General features: G+C 38.1%; 1 protein-coding gene across 2 annotated transcripts in view; it reads right to left on the reverse strand.

The window, feature by feature from the left end:
* The window catches only part of unc5db (unc-5 netrin receptor Db), a 182,911-nt gene extending 172,032 nt beyond the window's left edge, over nucleotides 1-10,879 (reverse strand). For both annotated transcript variants that reach the window (XM_018669410.2, XM_018669409.2), the window contains exon 1: nucleotides 10,521-10,879. In XM_018669410.2, the coding sequence (XP_018524926.1) occupies nucleotides 10,521-10,605 (85 nt within the window). In that variant the 5' untranslated portion in view covers nucleotides 10,606-10,879. The remainder of the gene's footprint in view (nucleotides 1-10,520) is intronic.
* Nucleotides 10,880-19,347: the final 8,468 nt, after the last annotated feature.

Consider the following 19,347-nt stretch of genomic DNA (forward strand, 5'->3'; position numbering starts at 1 on the left):
ATAAAGTACGCAAATATTATAATATTATGTTGACATAATATTTGTTTCTCTACAGCTGGTGCTGTGATTGGTCAAGTCTGTGCTGCTGTCTTTCTGCAATCAGATTTCCTTGTTCTAAGCTTACTTGTTTGGTCTAACACTGTCTCTGGCCCCATCAGAAGACATGTACACAGAGGAAATGATGTGACACTGCCGTAATGTAAAATTAAAAGTTGAACTGAAATTCCAAACTGAAAAGTGATAAACTTTTCTTATCAGAATGTCGATCCAGAGCAAAGTTCAGGTCAGGATGTCTGTCAAAGCTGTGGAGCTCACTCTGAGGCTTTACTGTGTGGGCTAATCCATGTGTGACAAATACTGTTTTGTTAGCAATATTTTAGCTTAAATCAGACTGAGTAAGTCGAGTCATTATTTGCAGACCAGATTGGAAATTCCAAAGCTGCTTAATGTGTCAGGTGTCTTCATGCTGCATCTGAATCTCAAAATGATAAAATATATTTGCAGGTGAATATTTTAATAAAGTGTGATGTTAGAGGAAGCTAATTTGAGCTTTTTTCCACTCTCAGCACACTCAAGGAAAACAATTTCTCAAAATAACTGCTGAAGATGTAAAAAAAGGCACATAGTGATTTGTTCCTTTTTAATGTGTGCAGAGAAGAATATTTCCAACTAAAGAACACAAACCTCTAAAAAATGATCCAAGTCAATGGTTACTTATTGGTCTGTCTGTGGTTGTGTCTCTGTGGGGGAACACGTGTTATCGCCCCCAATGTGTTATGTGTATGAATGTCTGGTTGAATGTAGTGTGACACGTGTAGTGTGACACGTTTTAAGTAGTTGATTGGACTAGAAAAGCGCTATATAAGTACAGTCCATTTACCATTTAGACACCATGTAATATCAATGTCTGATTATTCCAGCCATCTCTGAACATCAACCCACTGGTAAAGAGTGTGTGAGCCTGCGGCACTGAAAAAGTGCAAATGCAGCAAGATGAAACACCATGAAGACAAGGTGACACCGAGCTCCCCTGTTCTTCTTGAACTTGCTGGTACAAGTAGGTCTATACAGCATATGTTTTATCATTTACCTCTTCACCATGAGGGTCAGTAAAGTTTACAAATGGTTCATAAGGATTATTCTTTACTTACCACTTCTTAACTTCTCCTCCTGCTGGTCTGTCTAAAATAAAACGAATTGACTATTTTTTGGACTGCAAGACCTCTACAATAAATTTGGACATTAAGTTTTTCAGATCATCACATGACATCATCAGATTGCCAAGCTGCTCTCATATTATAGAGATCCCATGTTTTTAAGGTTTGAGTTGTATATTTTTTATGGCAGTCTTTGCACATCATACTAACACAGGTTCAAGGAAGCTGTAATAGGGTCCAGTGCATGGTGAATGCTTAAATCTATTTTAGCTTTCTTTTTTTTCCACATAAACATTTACAAATGTAAATATGTGCTATGTTAAACACTTGATACTCATTGAAGCTCAGCTTATAAATAAATGATCAGTTATTTCTATAATCGGACAATTTTTGTCTATTGTTATCATCGTCATCATCTGTTAATTACACATCTGTACATATGTTCCCTCTTTATACACATACTCTATTCTTTACAATATCAAATCTAACTGACACAGTATGTCTAATTCACAGGCAGAGGTTTATTTAGAATTACAGTTTTGTCCTAGTTTTGGCAGTAGTTTAGTTTGTAGTTAAGCTTTCAGTTATTTACATTGTTATCATTCTATTTTCATATCAGCCTCTTGGTATGTTCTCAGGTTGTTTGCTTTGTTGTGTGATTCATATGTGACTTAGCTCCAATACCAAAAAAAAAAAAAAAAAAAAAAAAAAAAAGAGAGAGAGAGAGAGAGAGAGAGAGAGAGAGAGAGAAGTTTTCACACTTCTGCCTTTTAGTCTGGTTTAATCAGACTCCATTCGTTTTTCGTGTTCCCCCTTAGTGTGATCTGTTTCAGTCTGACCCAACTATTAGGCATACTTCAGACGTTTGAGCTACACAGCTCCTGTAGCCAGGTGTGCTACCTAACCTTCCTGTATAGACACAGTGTAATGCACAATTCATAAATGATGACAAAGTATTCTGTAGCTGACTAGCCTACAGATAGATTCAAACTGATGGCAAGAAAAGACTGCTAACTCCACTTACTTGTCTTCAGTTAAACATGTTAATGGTTAGTTTGTCATTGTATATTCTCAACATTTGCTCCCTTAAGCTTAGGCATCAAAAAGCAGCACGTCTTATTTATAGTACAGTATTTGCAAGAACAAAAAACTGCATGACTGGTTCTTGGTTATTCTGATTTTATTAGGACTGCAGCAGTAAACACTAGAGTATAACTGAGATACCTTTGTGTCTTAACTAGAAAAAAACACTGCATGCTATGAAAATGAATTCGAGATTTAACAAACCTCAATGTAAGTACATTTCAGAAGAAAATAAATGATTTTTTTCACACTGTTGTCGTAGTCGCATCAATCATATTGACGGTAAACTGCTGACTAACTCAACAGCAAGGTTATTATTAACCAATCACCATACATTTACCAGTAACATCTATATAGATTAAAACCAACTATTAAACCCTTTTTCTGGCCTTTTCTACAGCACCTCTGCACGTCAACCAATGGTCACAAACAGTGTGGTCCAATGACTAACATGTGCCCAACAGCGAGACCGAGAGGTCCTCCAAGCAGGACAGGACACAGGGAGCTGAGACTGGCGCTCGGCAGTCCATTCATCACGACTTGTCCTGCAGCTCTGTTCTGTCCCGGTAGGCCTGCTGCTGCACCATGGATCAACAGAGGACATGTTTGAACAGCTGACCCAAGGCCATGAGAGTGGGTACAGCAACAGCAGAGAACCATCAGGGGTTGGCATATCAAAGGCCATACATCAAGCGTCTGAGAGAAATACCTGTGATCTATGTATTGGAGAGGATTTTCTGCAACTTCTGGCCTTTCACCTGAGCCAGCTCACATTGCTGACTTACCATTCTGACTGCTTTCTTACCTAAATAAGATCTTGTCCTTCACTCTCTGTGCTCTCTGATTTGCTCCATATGACTCCATATATTAACTTTAATGTAAAAACTCAGTAGCTAAAGACCTGCAAATGCTCATATCAAGTGTTGCTTAGTAAAGAAAATATAAAAAAAAGAAACACAGATACTGTACAAGACTAAGACACTACAGCCATGCTAGCAGCTATGTGAGGATGTACTTTGTACACAATGGTGCTTTGAGCTAAATGCTAAAATCAGTACTCAGTGCTCACAATAACAATGCTGACATGCTGATGCTAACCAGGTATAATGTACTATGTTACCATAGTAGTTACCATAGTTTAGTGTGTTAGCATGTCCACATTTTCTATCAAAATTAATTAAAGCTGCTAATTGTTTAGTTGTTTTTTTTTGTTTGTTTTTGTTTTTTATATATACATTTCATATTATTAGTTTTGCAGGAATTTGGTCATAATCTAAATGCTGAAATTATGATCCGATGATGGAACTAAATTCATGATAATTTATCACAGATCATCTTACAAGAAACATGAATGTCTGTACCAAACTTCACAGCAATCCATCCCATAGTTGTTAAGACATTTCACTCAAAACCACAAATGTCAAACTTATGCTGGCACTAAATGAAAAGTCAGAAGATCACTATAGTCATTAGAATACATATTCTGAAAACATGAATATCTGTATCTAGTAGGTGATGAGGTATTTCACAGGTTGTAACTGTCGTCTGCTGGGGTAAGGTAAAATCAGAGGATCACCAAAGTTGGTAGGATTTATACTCTCACGACCAGAAATGTCTGTACAAAATTTCAAAGCAACCCATCGATAGCTGGTGAGATATTTTAGTCTGGACTGAACTCACTAACAATGATATCCATGGAGTCACCATATACCACTAGCATAACAAATAAAAACCAAAAACTGCTTTGACACCGTGCAATATATGAAATAATGGCACTCCCTTACCTTGGTTCCAGTGAATAGACTATGAGATTCACTTAGAAACACCAGTCATTCAAAAGGCCATTTACTTGAGATCGGCTGACATAGATTTCAGCCATGACCCATACATCAACAGGACATGTTTTTCAATAACAATATTGAATTCTCTTTGACTTGATAAGAGATGAGGCCTCGCCTTTCACTTGACTCTGATTCTATAGAAGCTCACACCCAGATGCTATCAAATATGACCAGCAATGTAGAATGTATAAAATTTACACAGGACTGTGTTTGGGTTTCCTAATTACTGTGTGTGTGTGTGTGTGTGTGCACGGGCGCAGTCGCACACACATTCCCCAAGAGGCCTTATGGCTGCTTGGAGGTTTGCTAAATAGAATGCTATCATAAAGCAGCCTTGTAAAAAGCTCATCTGGTGCACACCATCTGTAAACACAGATATGAAGAAGTTCATGGAGCCTGTGCAACCTGACACCTCTAAATTTGGAGTATATACTGCACCAATGTAATTCCAGCATTTGCTCTGCAGCAAAAACCAAATTACCATAAAAAAACACACATTAGTGCTGCTTTTTCATAAAGACCATGTTCTACTTGTGCTAGTCCTTGAGAGTAATTGCTCCACAGTAGAAGTGTGATTAATTACAGTTTGTAGCAATAAATATGTGTTTAGAGTACATGTGAGGATTTCAGTGATTACAGAAATGAAATTGTTCACTTAATAGCTATTAATATTTAAGCACAGTTTTGTATATCGATTTATTACTATTATGCATGTGGGTGAAGGTGGCTGTGAAAAGAAGTTATCATCCGTTTAGAGAGAGATCTTTTTTTTACTTAGCTGTTACTTATATATTTCTAATTCTACAGTTATTATCTATTATTTAGGATGTATGAATATTCCATGAAAATGTACAATATATATTATGCAGTCTATAAGCTACACCCACACTTGCACACACAATGCAAAAATAAACAAGTCGTTGTTTTTAGTTTGTGTGAAAATATCAGCTAGGTGTCTAAAAAGAATAAATATGAAATAAATACAGTTTGTTATCTGTAAACCTCAATGATCTAACTTGTCTCTAGCTCTTTTTAAAAAGGCAGTGTACCCTGTTGTAAATCTTTGTCATCATTATACAGTACAGTGAATCATCTGCCTACCACATTTAAATCCCAAGTGTTTTTCTCCCTTAGGGAATTTCTTCACAACTGCTGAAAAACAAAAAACTCAAAAAAAGAAGAAAAAAGCTGTGTCCACATGTACCACTCAGGACTCATACAAAGACTGCAATATTTAAAAAGAAATCTACTTGGCCACCGTCTAGACAAGACTGTGGAATGAAGACATGTGCCTCTAAGAACACAGCTGATTGAATCTCCTGACTGAGATGGATGAAGGGTATCTGCAGCTTTCTTACATGATTTAGCACTGTGACTGAGTGGGCCTTCTCACCCTGTCCTGATTGCCATCTCCTCAGATTAAGCAGAAAGGACGTTACAGTGTTCATCCAGGACAGATTAGGCCATCGTGACTCTAGCATTTTCTGAAGAATTCTAAATAACAATCAGAACAGGTCACTGACTCTCAGAAAATGGCAAAGTTGAGGCTGACGGAGGGCAAAGGAACATCATCATCATCATTAAAATGTCAGTTTGGTGCTGTTTGAAATTATTGCAGTGTCATTACAAATTCAGCGGCTGTGTTGAAATTGAGGATTTAAATATCTTGTCTTCTGCATGCACCTCTGTTGGGCCACAACCAAGAACTATTTTCATAATCGATTAATCTGGAGATTATTTTCTCAATTCACTCTTGTTAGGTCTGTCAAATGTCAGAAAAATATTCTAGGATATTGTAATGAAATGTACCCATTACAATATTAGACCTGAAGCTTACATCTTTAAATGTATTTGACAACAAAAATCTTAAGTCAACATCCTCTCACTAACATTGCAAGAGAATGTAACCTCATGTCACAGTTGTCCTGACTCTGAGCAAACTCCATCTGTTAAAGACGACTGTGACCAGCTTGTACTTAATTTGCACTTACATAAAATGAAAAAAACAGCAAATCAACGCTAACGCTTTCATAGCTAACATATTAGCAAACAGCTGCATATTCATTTGCATTTGTTTTTGGCTATCCAACAAGTCTAAGTCCAATGTCCAATGTTAGCTGTTTTTGGTTTTCATCAACACAAACATCTGGCTCTTTAGCTGCTAATGGTTTCCTTATTTTCACTAGCTAGTTACTAACAGTATCTGTCTGCTGTTTGGTGCTAGGCAGGTAGTAACAGTAGGTTATTCTTTATGTTTCCACTAAGAGTAGCTGCCTACTGCTGCTGAAAAATAGGCTGAACCAAAACAGTTTCGTTGCAAGTGTGAGACCAAAATAATGAGCTAAAAGAAAAAAGCTAAAATTCTGCATAGAGCTGATGGGTTAGGTGATAATTTCCTGTTGATTCATCACAATGAATAACACCTTGCATATTTCATATAGTAATTTGATACAATAGCTATTTTAAAAATATTGATTGGTGCAGCTTTAATGTTTGTCTTGTTGCTCACATAATTATGACAATATGAATTGTTATTTCTGACTTTTTATTGTGTTATTTCTGAGTGTCAATCTCATACTTGCTTACCGTTGTTTTTCAGGTTTAGGAGTATGACATTCCCGGATGATCCTTCCAACAAATGTTTGGAATTATGCTACTAGACACCTCAAATATGCCAGGGTCTTTACCCACAGGTAAAGATGACATACTGTAGTTGGACAAAGTTAAATGTCCTGAAGTAGCATTTAGCCACACAGCAGTCAGGAGAACTCAATGAGTTGCAGGGCTGATTGCTGACTACATTAAGCCTCTTAGGCAGCACATTGATGAATACCCTCACTGAAATGTGAAGGTAATAGTCTTGACATAGCAAAGACATAACTCATCAACTGTACCTGCAAAGTCCCCAATCTCAGGTAGGAGCTGGTCCAATATGAAAGGGGACTTGCTTTTATTACCATCATCATTACTGTATATCATTTCTGAATGTACAGCCATTTGGTTTCATTTAAATGTAAATCTGGGCATTGAACTGCGCACATTGTCACCGACGGCAGCCTGACTATGATGATTCATTCCAGGATCGGCAGGGAAAATATAAGAGCCCCTTTACTTTCTCTGAGGCAAAATAACAGATTTGACCTTTGTCTGTTTTCATGAAAGTCCTGTACACAGCAAAATAAAAAAAGGAAAAAACCTTGAGGTTTTTTTTTTTTCTTTTCCTACAAAACAAAAGTAACTGCAGTTTGGTGCATCCTTTGTACTTGTTTTTTTTTTCTTTTGCCCAACCTGAAGAACAAGAACAAAGTGGTACAATCTGCAGCGCAAGGTCATGGGTGAACTAAACCCTGCACAGAATTGATGAATCCACATGCCAAATGAGGGTGCAGCGTCAGAGAACGGAGAGACACAGCATCACATGCCATGTGGTGATGGTTATTTCAGCGAGACTTGACACAATTGTGCATCTGTGAAGCTGGAGGATGCTGTCTACTGCTAATGTTAGACAGCAGGCACGTGTGCACTCTGACTCTTTCCAGCAAGGCAAACAGCCTCAGAATCTAATCTCATGACATATTCATGTGATGATATATAGCATTAGGAAAACTTACAGCAGAGGATACGGAATTACAAGTAAATGAACCAGGTGACTTCAGCAATCCTCAGTTAAATATTAGATAATCCCCTTCTCCATTATTTTTCTTGCTCTACACACTCTCACTCTTGCTAAATCACGCAACACATAAATTAATCATCAAGTCCCAAATAAACACGCCTGCATGTCAAATGAAATCAACAAGAGCCTTATCAGAAGCCAGGTTATAGGGGATATTACATATCAGTGAACTCAGATTTTGCATCTTTAAGCAGGGCGTCATTAGGAGATGAATACATAGTAATGGCACACTTGATCTATGAGGAAGTTACATCTAACATTGCTGCTCAGGAGGCTGTATCTTGTGTTTCATGTCCAGTGTTGTGCGACACAACTGAAACACCTCTTTAACTTTCCCCCTGGGCCACACCATGCTTCCTCACAGTCGTGTTACACAGGAGGAGCCCTCCTTCGTGATTCCTCGCCTGAGTCTCTTCCCCAGCCAACGGGGCCTGCAAACTTCTCTATTGATCCATAAAAGCTTAAATCTTGCAGAGTGCAAGCTAGCACTGTCAGGTCCCGCTGCGGCCGGACCGCTGCGTTCGCTGCTGTTTGGTTCATAGAGTCAACCTTGTGGAGAAATGTCCGTGTCACACCTGTCGTTACATTTACGGCCTTTGAGACTGATGTGACGTGCAGAGAAATGGCAACATGGAAGGTGCTGCTGCTGTGCATGAGGAGTTGGGAGACAGAACAAAATGTCACTTTGATTCCTGCAGACACCACAGACGCATTTAATGACCTTTTCATGTAGCTGCATCAAGTGCTAAAACCTAATCTATTGGTAAATCGACTCAGCAACTGCTTTGATTTTCAACTGATCATTTCAACAGGTTTTTAAGCAAAAATACCAAACATTCTCTGATTTCAGCTTGGCAAATGTGAGAGCTTCTGAGCATTGAGGTTTCTCAGTTTCAAACTCTGCATTTGTGCCAAAGTGTAAATTTAACACAAACATTTTGCAGGGCAATTGAATTGAAAGGGCAATTATTTGAGTGTCCCTTTAACTCATTATTGTTCATAAATAATATTCAACCTGAGATGACAGAGACTGTAACAAGACATTTCTCCATTTTAAGAGTCACAAGGAAAAAAGGTTGTGAGGCACTGGCTTAAATGCACAGATGTGTTGTAAATATGCATTTGGTCATTTATTGTTTTGTAAATAATTTCTCTATCTATTCTCTATTGTCATAAAAATAAACTTAAAACAAAATGTCACGTATGCAAGCTCCATGTTAGACTCTCCAACGCCTTCACGACTGGTATTTAGCTCACAGTTTCATCACAGTAAACACACAAACAAACAAAAAACATAATACAGAGCCCATCCGGGGGACTTTACACACACATGTTCAGTGACTGTGGTGGGCAATGGAGCTGTGATGCTGTGACCTCAATCTATTACTGCATTCGGTTCAGCTCCATGGGCTGCCACACAGTCAGTTCAGATTGCATGGTTCCAAAAAGCACAAACAGTAATATCACATCAGATTCAAATACCATCACTGTACACACGCACCTATAACCTACATTAAGAACAATCTGAGGAATCTTCTCTGTGCTGCAGGCATTAACATAGGTAGCCTGAAGAGCTGTGAGATAACAATGCACAATTTCTCAAGTCACAAGATCAACATGGACACAGTCAGACAACTGAAATGGAAACATATTGAGATGGAGTTGTGTGCTGCAGTTGTAATATTAGATTCAAACGGGTGACTTTCAATGCAGCAGCTTCAGCTCATTGAAACCTCAGCGACAGAAAAACCTGCATCAAATATCACTGGTCACCAAGACAGAGGAATACACTTTTTTTTTTTGTCTTAATGGCTTCAGAATCCAATTCTGCTTATTTTACTTTTTTCCTTCTTTTCATTGAAAAGGTGGGAACTACAACATCAAACTGGGACACGTGCCTATTCCTCAACTTGCCCCCCCACCCGGCACAGATACCCCACATTCACTTGCTTTTTTTTTTTTTAATTAACAGACTATGCAATGTTTTTGTAAACCACATGGGTACAAGGTGTTTAACAAATTATCAAATTGTTCTTCAAAAGAGTGTGGCAGTCCACTGCAACACACCCCTCCTGCCCTTTCAAGAATCGTTTTAAGTGCGTCAGTGGCTGAACATTTCTCTTATTTTATGCTTGAATTCAACATAGACGCTCTTAACAAACAGCCTGCCACAGTCCCGTATTTTTGCCTGAGTGCATCCAGTTCATAATATCAGGGATTGTACCGTTTTAATATGAAGACAGGCGTCCATAGAATCAGTCCTGTAACTCCCAGAGAAAAACGCGGTGACATGCCTGTTGCACAGGCGTGCCCGTAATAAAGCCTACTTCTAAATGCAGCGCGGGCACGATGATGTATCCATTAAAGACTGTGAGAACTGAGTGAAAAGGGGACAATTAACATCGATTTTAGGGGGATATGAAAAAGATAAACAGTGTGAGAACTTGACAGTGTGAGCTGTGGCTTGATGAATCGATATCAGAGGCTCAGCTGCGCGTGGGGAGAGAGAGAGAAAGCTCGAATAGTGACATAAAGTCCGAGGATGGATCAAAAACCCACGTTGAAAAATGAATGTGCACATTGCTGTATTTGCAAACATTAAAAAATATCAATACGCAAACACCATAGAAATGCGACAAGTGGTGCGTAACCACGAGGATGGCACAAGAAGAATGCTTTTTTTTTGTTGTACAAGCCGGGAAAAACGCGTTTAAGACCCAGTGATCCACAAAGTAGGCATGCATACACACGGACAGCTCTTACCTTTTGGGATCACGGGTGCTGTGCAATAAACAAGAAGCAGGAGGGCCGTTATGGAGGGGTAAGGTCCTTTGGTCAGCGCACCCATACCGACGGGTAGCTTTCCACGGATACGCTATAGGGATGACGGTGCTCCGGATCTCTGGTGCCTCCTCTCGCCTCATCCGAGCTGGACGAGCCCCGGCAGCGCAAGTTCCTCCAGGATGCCAGGGACGGGGACAGTGTGGCGATCTGTCAGGAGAAGAGGGAGTACTGAATGGCTTTCGGGGTGGACTCTTGGTTGGAAGAGAAGAGGCATCTTCACTTCACTTTTGCTGTGAGTGTGTGCGCGGCAGGGGAGACGTGCGCTCCGAGTTTACCCCTTTTCCTAGGCATCATCATCCCGGAGCCTGGATCGTGCGAGCCAATGGCAGAGAGAGAAAGGCGTAGAGGAGGAGACCGAGGGGTAGGCTACATATAGGCCTAATCAGTCAAACGTTTCTTCTTGTTGCATGGCTGCACCCAGAACTCCAACACGTAATTGCTGTAACACTGTTGGCTTTAAGGAATATTAGGAAAAAGTGGAAGAAAAATAGTTGAGGCAATGATCACATATGAGCTTTGTCTGAGAAATCTGAAAACTTACTGCAAAATGTCAAGAGACAATGTAGCAGCAACTGATGGTCAAGATATATGGTCAGAGTGATTAATAATTATACCCTGTTCTGTCACACAGCAGACTGGCCCTCACTGCCTCTGAGTGACAAGGACACTTCTAAGAAATGTTTCTTGGTATTCTTGCTCCAGTATACAGTAATAATTAAAAACGACAAAAGCTACAGTCTTATTTCAGACACAAGTTTAGAATCCCATCACATTCACAAAAACCTTAACAACCATGATCATGTGAATAAGGGAAGGTAGATCATAAAATTCAAGCACAATAATGCCTGAAACAAACCAGTTATGTTATGTGTTAGATAAGTGACTGAGTGGTCACATCATTGGGTACACCTGCACATTCTGTTCACCTCAACAGGTCTGCCATAAATTGTTTTTTGTTAATGCTGTTTGAATAGTTAGGGCTGAACAATGACATTGCAACATGGTGCAAGAGCTGCATTTTTAAAAAACACTATTAATAGCAAATTAAAAAATCTATTAAGAGAGGGTGGGGAAAAATAGCACTCTATCACAGGAGCAGTGGCTAGTAATTAATGAGAAAATCTTCTTGATGGAATAACTGATACATATTTGAAGACTACAGGAAACACAAATGGAAGAAAAGGGGGAAATTGACTCTATACAAGACTGAGAATAGCAACACTGTTACATAACTACAAATGAATGCATCTTTTGGTTGCTGTTATTGGCTGCTATTTAACGTTGCAAATCTCCTGCCAGTAAATATTTAAGTAGTGCTTTTTACTCAATAACTTTGTACTTGTACTTGCACAAAAACATATTAATACTACTGTGTGTTTCAGTGGGATAAACGGGGTCAACAAAGTCCCACTGCTCATTTTTGCCTAGAGGATACCTATGGGGCCAATCTGGCTCTTCCTTCCTGAAATGTTCTAAAGTTAGAATCTACAAAAACTCTAAGGATGCTGAGCATGAACTCATGTCACTGTGTGGGGGGAAAGTGTGGATAATTTACCAACATTAGCTTTTTACTCAGTGACTACTTGGCTGACCAGTGATAAACAGCATTAACATATACAACTTGGCACACAACATATCCTACATTATTTTCATTATTAATATAACATTCATTAAATATATGAGCACAAAGAGTTTCTTATGGCACATTTCTTCTTTGGCAAAGTTGCAGTTTAATATAGTATATATTTAGTATATATTTACCATTTGGCTTATTGTAAACTCAGTGTTTTGTCCAGCATTCAGCATGTTTTTCATGTTATTTGGCAGTTTGACAGTAACTGCAAATCACCACTTTGAAAAAGCCACCACTTTATTTCTGGTTTATAATATTTGCTTTTCTGTCAGAAAATGTCAGCAACTCTGCTGCTGATGTGTGGAATATCACTAGCACGCTTCCCTTCCATCAAGCAAAGCTCAGGGTGTTTCGTCAGGAAGTTCTTGACCTGATTCTGTGTAGCAGATATTCTGCATTCAATTATGTTTTCACTCTCATCTGACAGAGATGTGATGTTCTCTAATCAGTGTGACCAGCAGAAAGCTGTATGGAATGGCTTTGAATTTGAATTTATGGATATGAAGAAAATTAGATACTGAGGCAAGGGAGCTTCACTATTTCTGAATGCTCAGATTGGAATTTGTGGGTGTTTCCATGACAATAAGCATATCTTCATTTATTCATCAATGACAACTTTCATGCTTGCCTGAGCTAGTCACTGTTGGCAGAAAGCCAAACCGTAAACGTTGAATAATAATACTAATACTACTACTCCTACTACTACTACTACTACTACTACTAATAATAATAATAATAATAATAATAATAATTCCTGTTGCTGAAGTGCCCACAAATATCTTTTTCTTTCAAATGTCTCAATAACATCAGTTTTTACCTTCATATTGGAGACTAGTTACATTTTTAATGAACAGTCAGCCAAAGGAAAGAAAACAAAATAAATCACATAGTCAAAAGGAAGTCAGTGAGACTGAAGGCCTGCATGTAGCTTTGGATTCTTCTTTTGACTGAATATCTCTGCCATGTCTCAGAGATGTCCTGTGTGCTATTGTTCTCAATCAAAAGATGCAACTCCATTATGGCAGCTCTTGAATTTATCACTGACCTCTCTGAAAGTTTAGCCTTGCTGTTGTTCATCTTTGAGCGCATGCAGTTATTTGATGGTTTGCTAAAGTTGTGGATGACACTCTATATATTTTGAAGGGTGGTGTTTTTTTAGCCTAGCAAAAGTTTAAGAAATTTATCGTGTTTATTTGCACTGGAACTGCAAATGTTAGCATGTCTGGCTAAGTAAGCATTATTTCCAAAGGTGGTGTAAGCAAGAGGCATAATGCTGCATCCTCAATTCCATGTCTTCTAGTGAATTCATTAGTTGATGAGGACATTTATCCTCAGACCTGCAGGTTTGGCAAATGTAGCCACAAGTTTACAAACACAAAAGAAGTGAGAAAGTCAAATACCCACCTCTGCTTTCAATAACCTCTTTCATAACATCCTCTGGGTGGATGTGAAATATGCACTTAAGGACAAAACTTGAAATGATTCACCTCTTGTAGCTTTTTATTTAAAATAATTGGGAGGGCAATCAGTGCAAGTACTTCCAGATGAAACAAAGTGGGCAGCCCTTTGTTTTCATGGATGCAGAGGGCTGAAAGAATGGCACACAACTACAGTTCAAATACACTTGACACACTTGAGTACAGCAGTGGGTTTATTGTGCAGATTAGTTTTAGTTCCAGTGTAGGTACATTGCTGAAAGGCCATCATGTCCCCTACAAATGATGGTCATATAAACAAATTTTCAACACAACATCACCAGACCTTTATTATTATTATTATTATTATTATTGAATGTATCTGTAAAATTTTCAGTGTCAAACTCAAGTAATGTTTCATCAAAGCACCTGGTTAAGAGGTTATGAGAAATGTTGTGATTTTGGTTTATTATTGAAAAGTCAATGCTAACCTTAAAAAAAAACCAAAACTAGAATAAACTCAACTTTTAAAAAAAAGTTCTTTATTGAAAAATGAGACAACCAAGTAAAACCTGTTGCAGCAGCCAAACCTAGCCTCACAACAGTTTGTGAAATAGTCACAGAATATAATCTATTGATTATGTGCACACAAACACAAATCTTCTTTTTTTGTGACAGTGAGGATGACTGACAAACTCGTGTATTTTAATTGGAACATATTTTTTTAAAGAAGCATTATTAGTGGAAGCATACAAAGCAAAAAAAGCATCCAGAGTCCCTATTTTCTTCAAGTTTAAACCTCTTTGCTTAAGGTTGGCAAAAAATTGTGGTTTTGGTTCAATTTAAATCAACACTGCAGACCACAAACTTTTACTGCACTTAGCCAAGAGCTTTGTGCGCCTAAACATAACCATGAAGTTAATATTGTGCGTAAAACAAACAAACAAAACAAGTATTTCATTACTGTAATCACTACAAGTCCATATTTTACTGTCACCCAAAAAATGGACAAATCCTGTTCATAGGCTAAATGACATGTTGTGACTATTTGACGGACTACAAGTTGTGCTGACTGCCATGAAAAAAATGTAAATTTGTGTCCATTTACATGACATAACATTTCATTACTATTTCACAAACTACCATGGAAACTGGTTGCTGTGTGTTATGTTTGTCAACCTAACTATATCCAAATGTGGGAGATTAGACATTAACCATGTCTCTAATGTCAAAGTCACACTGTCCTGTGGTGAAATACATCAAGAATAAATTTAATAGAGGCAGTAATTACATTTCTTTGAACTGCAACATGAGTAAGGGATGACTGGGTTGGTGAAGCGGAGCTCCTCTAAAGGCAGATATCTTGTTGGTTAACTTGAAGAATACAGCTGATGATACCCTGTATCAATGAAAAGACCAAAACCAACACTGAATTAATTGATCCTGTGTGTAGGTGTGTGTACCCAAAGCCTGATTTGTTGTCCAAAAAGTGCCATGATCACACACACTTTATTTTGAGTGTATTCCACATACACTGTTTGCTGTTGGAAATAGCCACTAGTGTAAAGAAAATCAATGGCTGAAAACTGTTTCCAACAAATGCACAGTTTATTTCAATTTCTAAAACAAATTTCCCAGAGGAAAGGTTAAAGTCCACATGTGTAGGATTCACCACCCAGCTTTGATCAAAAGCTAACCACAACCATTTTCAATTAAAACACAGGAGCAACACAGGCTAGCAACTGAAAGATGAAGTTTAATATTCAAGACAACACCTTCCATCTAGAGCTTACTCTGGCTTACGGTGAAGCACTGAATCATAAACCTTAACAAGTCTGTAGTTCACAAAACTAAAAACTGACTTAGTTTAAGCTTATAAAGTTAGCCACCATTCCCACCGGGCTAACTCTGAACTAAGAGCCATGTTTCAGAGGTGCTGTCCAGTGTCACCAAAAGGCAAAAGAGTGGCTCATGATCTGTTTCCTGAACAAGCAATGAGAGAGGAAATATGTTTTTTTAATATATTTTTTATATATCAAGCATGGTAACTTGATGGAAATAAACAGCAGTGGGGACATTGTCAGTCGATTTCATTTGCCTAAGGAAACCACCCAGAGCCTGACTGATGAGATAGCACAAATACTGAGCCCTGTCACATTAAGAAGCCACAGCAGCCCAGCTCTGCTATGGGTCTGCACTTGTTCATTCTATTGGAAGTTTTTTGTATTGTAACATTCTTCACTCAATTTTCCCAGTAAAATGTCCTTGCCTTGTAAGTGTTGAATTCTTCCACAGTGCAAACATTTTGTGCTGAAGTGAACAAAGCTAAGCAATTTGATGATATTGTTTGGTCAGCCATGTTTTTTATTTTGGAAAAAAAAGTCTACTTCCCCACATTCTACTTTAGATAGTCAAGAACTATTCAGTTTTGTGCAACAAGTTTAGATGTTTGACTATTAGATTTATCTGAGTCGTCATACATGTCTATTGCTCACCTGCTCAAGCGTTTTCACTTATAAGATAAGATATCTTTTCAGGACTAAGGCTGTGTACAAGCTGTTGTTGACATCTCTTTGAATTTCTGGATACTTTTGTAAACATGTTTAGGTCCGACAACTTAAACACCTTTGTGATTTTTATTAGAGTAGTAGAGTTTTATTACAGTCAAACAATACAGTCTCAACAAAATGTCAATAATATATGTGCAGCTATGCTATGCTGTCGCCTGCAGAGACTCGGGGAACCCTGAACTAGAGACAATAAAAAAAAAAGGATAGAATAAAATATAATTATACAAGCAATATTAGGATTCCCACCTGGTGAACTGCTGCTGGCATTATTAAAAAACATTCACGTAATCTGCAATATGAAACAGAGACAATATGGCTAAATTTAATTTACCTGATAATTGATACACTGTTGGTAAAGTGCAAGATGATTCCCTGGGTGTACATAGAGTCAATGGTCTGTTACTGGAGCAGGCTGTAGAGGATGAGGACATGCAGCACCACATTATGGAGCAGATCCAGCAAGGCTCAAATATCCGACCTTCAGCAGGCTAAAATTCCCTAGCTTATCTCTTAACAGTGATCAAACTCATATGAGTCTCTGATGTTGACAAAACATTGGGGCAGGTTATCATCATGCTCAAATTTAGCATTGGTCAAGGCACCACTGTGGAGATTACATCTTATTGCCCCTGGACTGGTGTTGCTGTGCCAACACACGCTATAAGCAATTGCAAACCAGGCCTCACAACCAGTTGATGGCTCTTACATGCCCCTCCATGTCCACTAACAGGGACGAACTCCGCACACTCTGCAAACTAGCCAACAAGGCTATGCTAGTCCTTACAGGCTCACTGTCAAGCCTGTGGCTGATGTTATCTGGACTAATAAAATTTAGGGTAAATTACCTTGGTGTTTCACTGGCATGAGGCATCTGTATTTGGCTCTCAGGAACCTCCATATTATTAAGCACCAAATCAAATTTTTGAGATTTTTTCCAGTTGTATTCATGACTTGGAAGTTGGTGTGATTGGTCTTTACTAGTCAGGAACTGCTAATTACATTTACTCCAATATGCCATTAAGCTGATGTCATTTAATCCCTTGCATCGCTCCAACCCGAGAAGACGTCTGATCAGCCAGAATGAATTACACCTGTGACATTCATGGTCTTAGTCATGTTTTAAGGATAAAGTCTGCCAATGACAACAAGGAAAATGTAAGTAACTTTCCTCTAAATCCATCCTGGAGTACTGTGGACTGGTCTGTGTGAAAAGATGCTATTAAATACTAGTGGTATAGGCTATTATACCATATATGAAATCAATTGCACCAGGGTGGACTACCCAAAATCAGATTCTGTTACATACCTGAAGTTGATAGTACAACTATCCAAGTCAAGACAAATTTCATTTAGATAATGCCTAATCAAAACAGAAATTTCTCAGAGCACTTTAGTATATAGAGCAGGTTTAGACCATATTATATTTACAGAGAGAGACTCAACCTGCCATACCACAGCATACATACTTACCCACATATATGCTAGAGAAATAATCCTGTCCAAATGGGGCTTTAATTTTGTATGTTTACATGCTAACATTTTCTAATTGCCACTAAACAGACAGTGAGGCTGATGGGAATGTCATTAGTTAGTTGGGTATTTGGTGATAAATCAAAGTAAACGACAAACTGCAATTTTTGACCTGATGATGGCACCAGAGGAAAAGTCAGGATGTCACCAAAGTTAGGAGAACTCACACTACTATCTCTAGGGCCATGCTGCTAGTATGGTTAAAGTTAGGTTGTTACTTTAAATGTTAATTCTGAAATTAGCTGCCCCACTGGAGCAATATTGATAATCAAGCTAACAGCATTGCTAAATGTAGCATTGTTACTTGAAAACACTGGCTATGAATATTCACTAGTGCACCAAATATGTATTATTCCACAGCAGAAAAGTTAGCTTGAGTTTTCACATAAGTGTTACAATGTTTTTGTTAACTCCAATGTTAAACTGATGATAACAAGGATGTAACTGTATACCTCTGTGATGCATTTTAATAACAACATATAACCAAATGTGTTTAAGCAGTATGAGTTGTTTAAAAAATGTCTTCAAGAATGTACTGTATATATCCAAATGTTCTTTAAATATATTGAAAATAATGATAAGGAACTTTGAGCCAAGAAATGTCTCCTATCTGCTGCCCATGCACATTTTATACAGCAATGAACCTGCATACAGCAGCTCTGGTTTACTGTGGCTGTGAATGTGTGACTCATTGTCTATTTTGCATTGTCCAGCATTAGTTTACATCACTTTATCACTGGTTTAATTATTATAATTTGCTGCAATATTTCCATCACACTTAACACTAACAGCTGCATTAACAAACTAAACACAAAAAGGCTGTAATAAAGCCACCACCGCAGTGCCTAGACTGTGGTTGGTATTGCTCTTGCCTTTCTCCTGTCTGCCTCCACCTCTAGCTCCCCTTCCTGTATTGATCGAGAGGAAAAAGTTACCTTTAAAAAGTACATATCAGTTGTTTCCCTTTGTACTAACATTTCCCAATTTAATGGTCATGTACCGGTACATGACATGATACGGAAAGGTCAGCTCTAAAAATATCAGCTATTGAAATTCATCACAGAATGACATGGACAAATTGATTCTGATTTCCTACAGGGGTTTTGGCATACATAACAAAAGCTTTAGCTTTGTCTTAAAGAAAATCAAGAACAATTTTTTTTTTTCAAGTTTTATCATCTAATCCTCCCTGCGTCCCCAGCCTGCCTCCCCTATTCTGAAGCTGATCCCCCTTCCTTCATAAAGTGCTGTTAGTGCAACATATAGAAAATAAAGGGGTGATTGCTGTCTATATTTTAGTTAAACCAGATACAAAGTTAACACTTCGCACTCACCGCACTTACTGTAACATATTTAGGTAACACTGTATTATATTAGAGCCGATATGATTCAACTTCTGTGTCATTGTGTAGAGAGAGTTTCAGTCAGATTAAATGCAGTCTAGCATGTAACCACAAAAAAATTAATGAACAGAAGTTTTGACCATGTAATTAAATTTGCAAATATTAAAATACCTAAATAACCAGGGTTTAAGATGCTCAGTTATGGCAGTGTATTGTTGTCATACTAGTAAAGGAAAAACAGATCAGTATCGCATT

This window comes from Lates calcarifer, linkage group LG13 (genome assembly GCF_001640805.2).
Source record: "Lates calcarifer isolate ASB-BC8 linkage group LG13, TLL_Latcal_v3, whole genome shotgun sequence".
Classification (NCBI taxonomy): domain Eukaryota; kingdom Metazoa; phylum Chordata; class Actinopteri; family Centropomidae; genus Lates; species Lates calcarifer.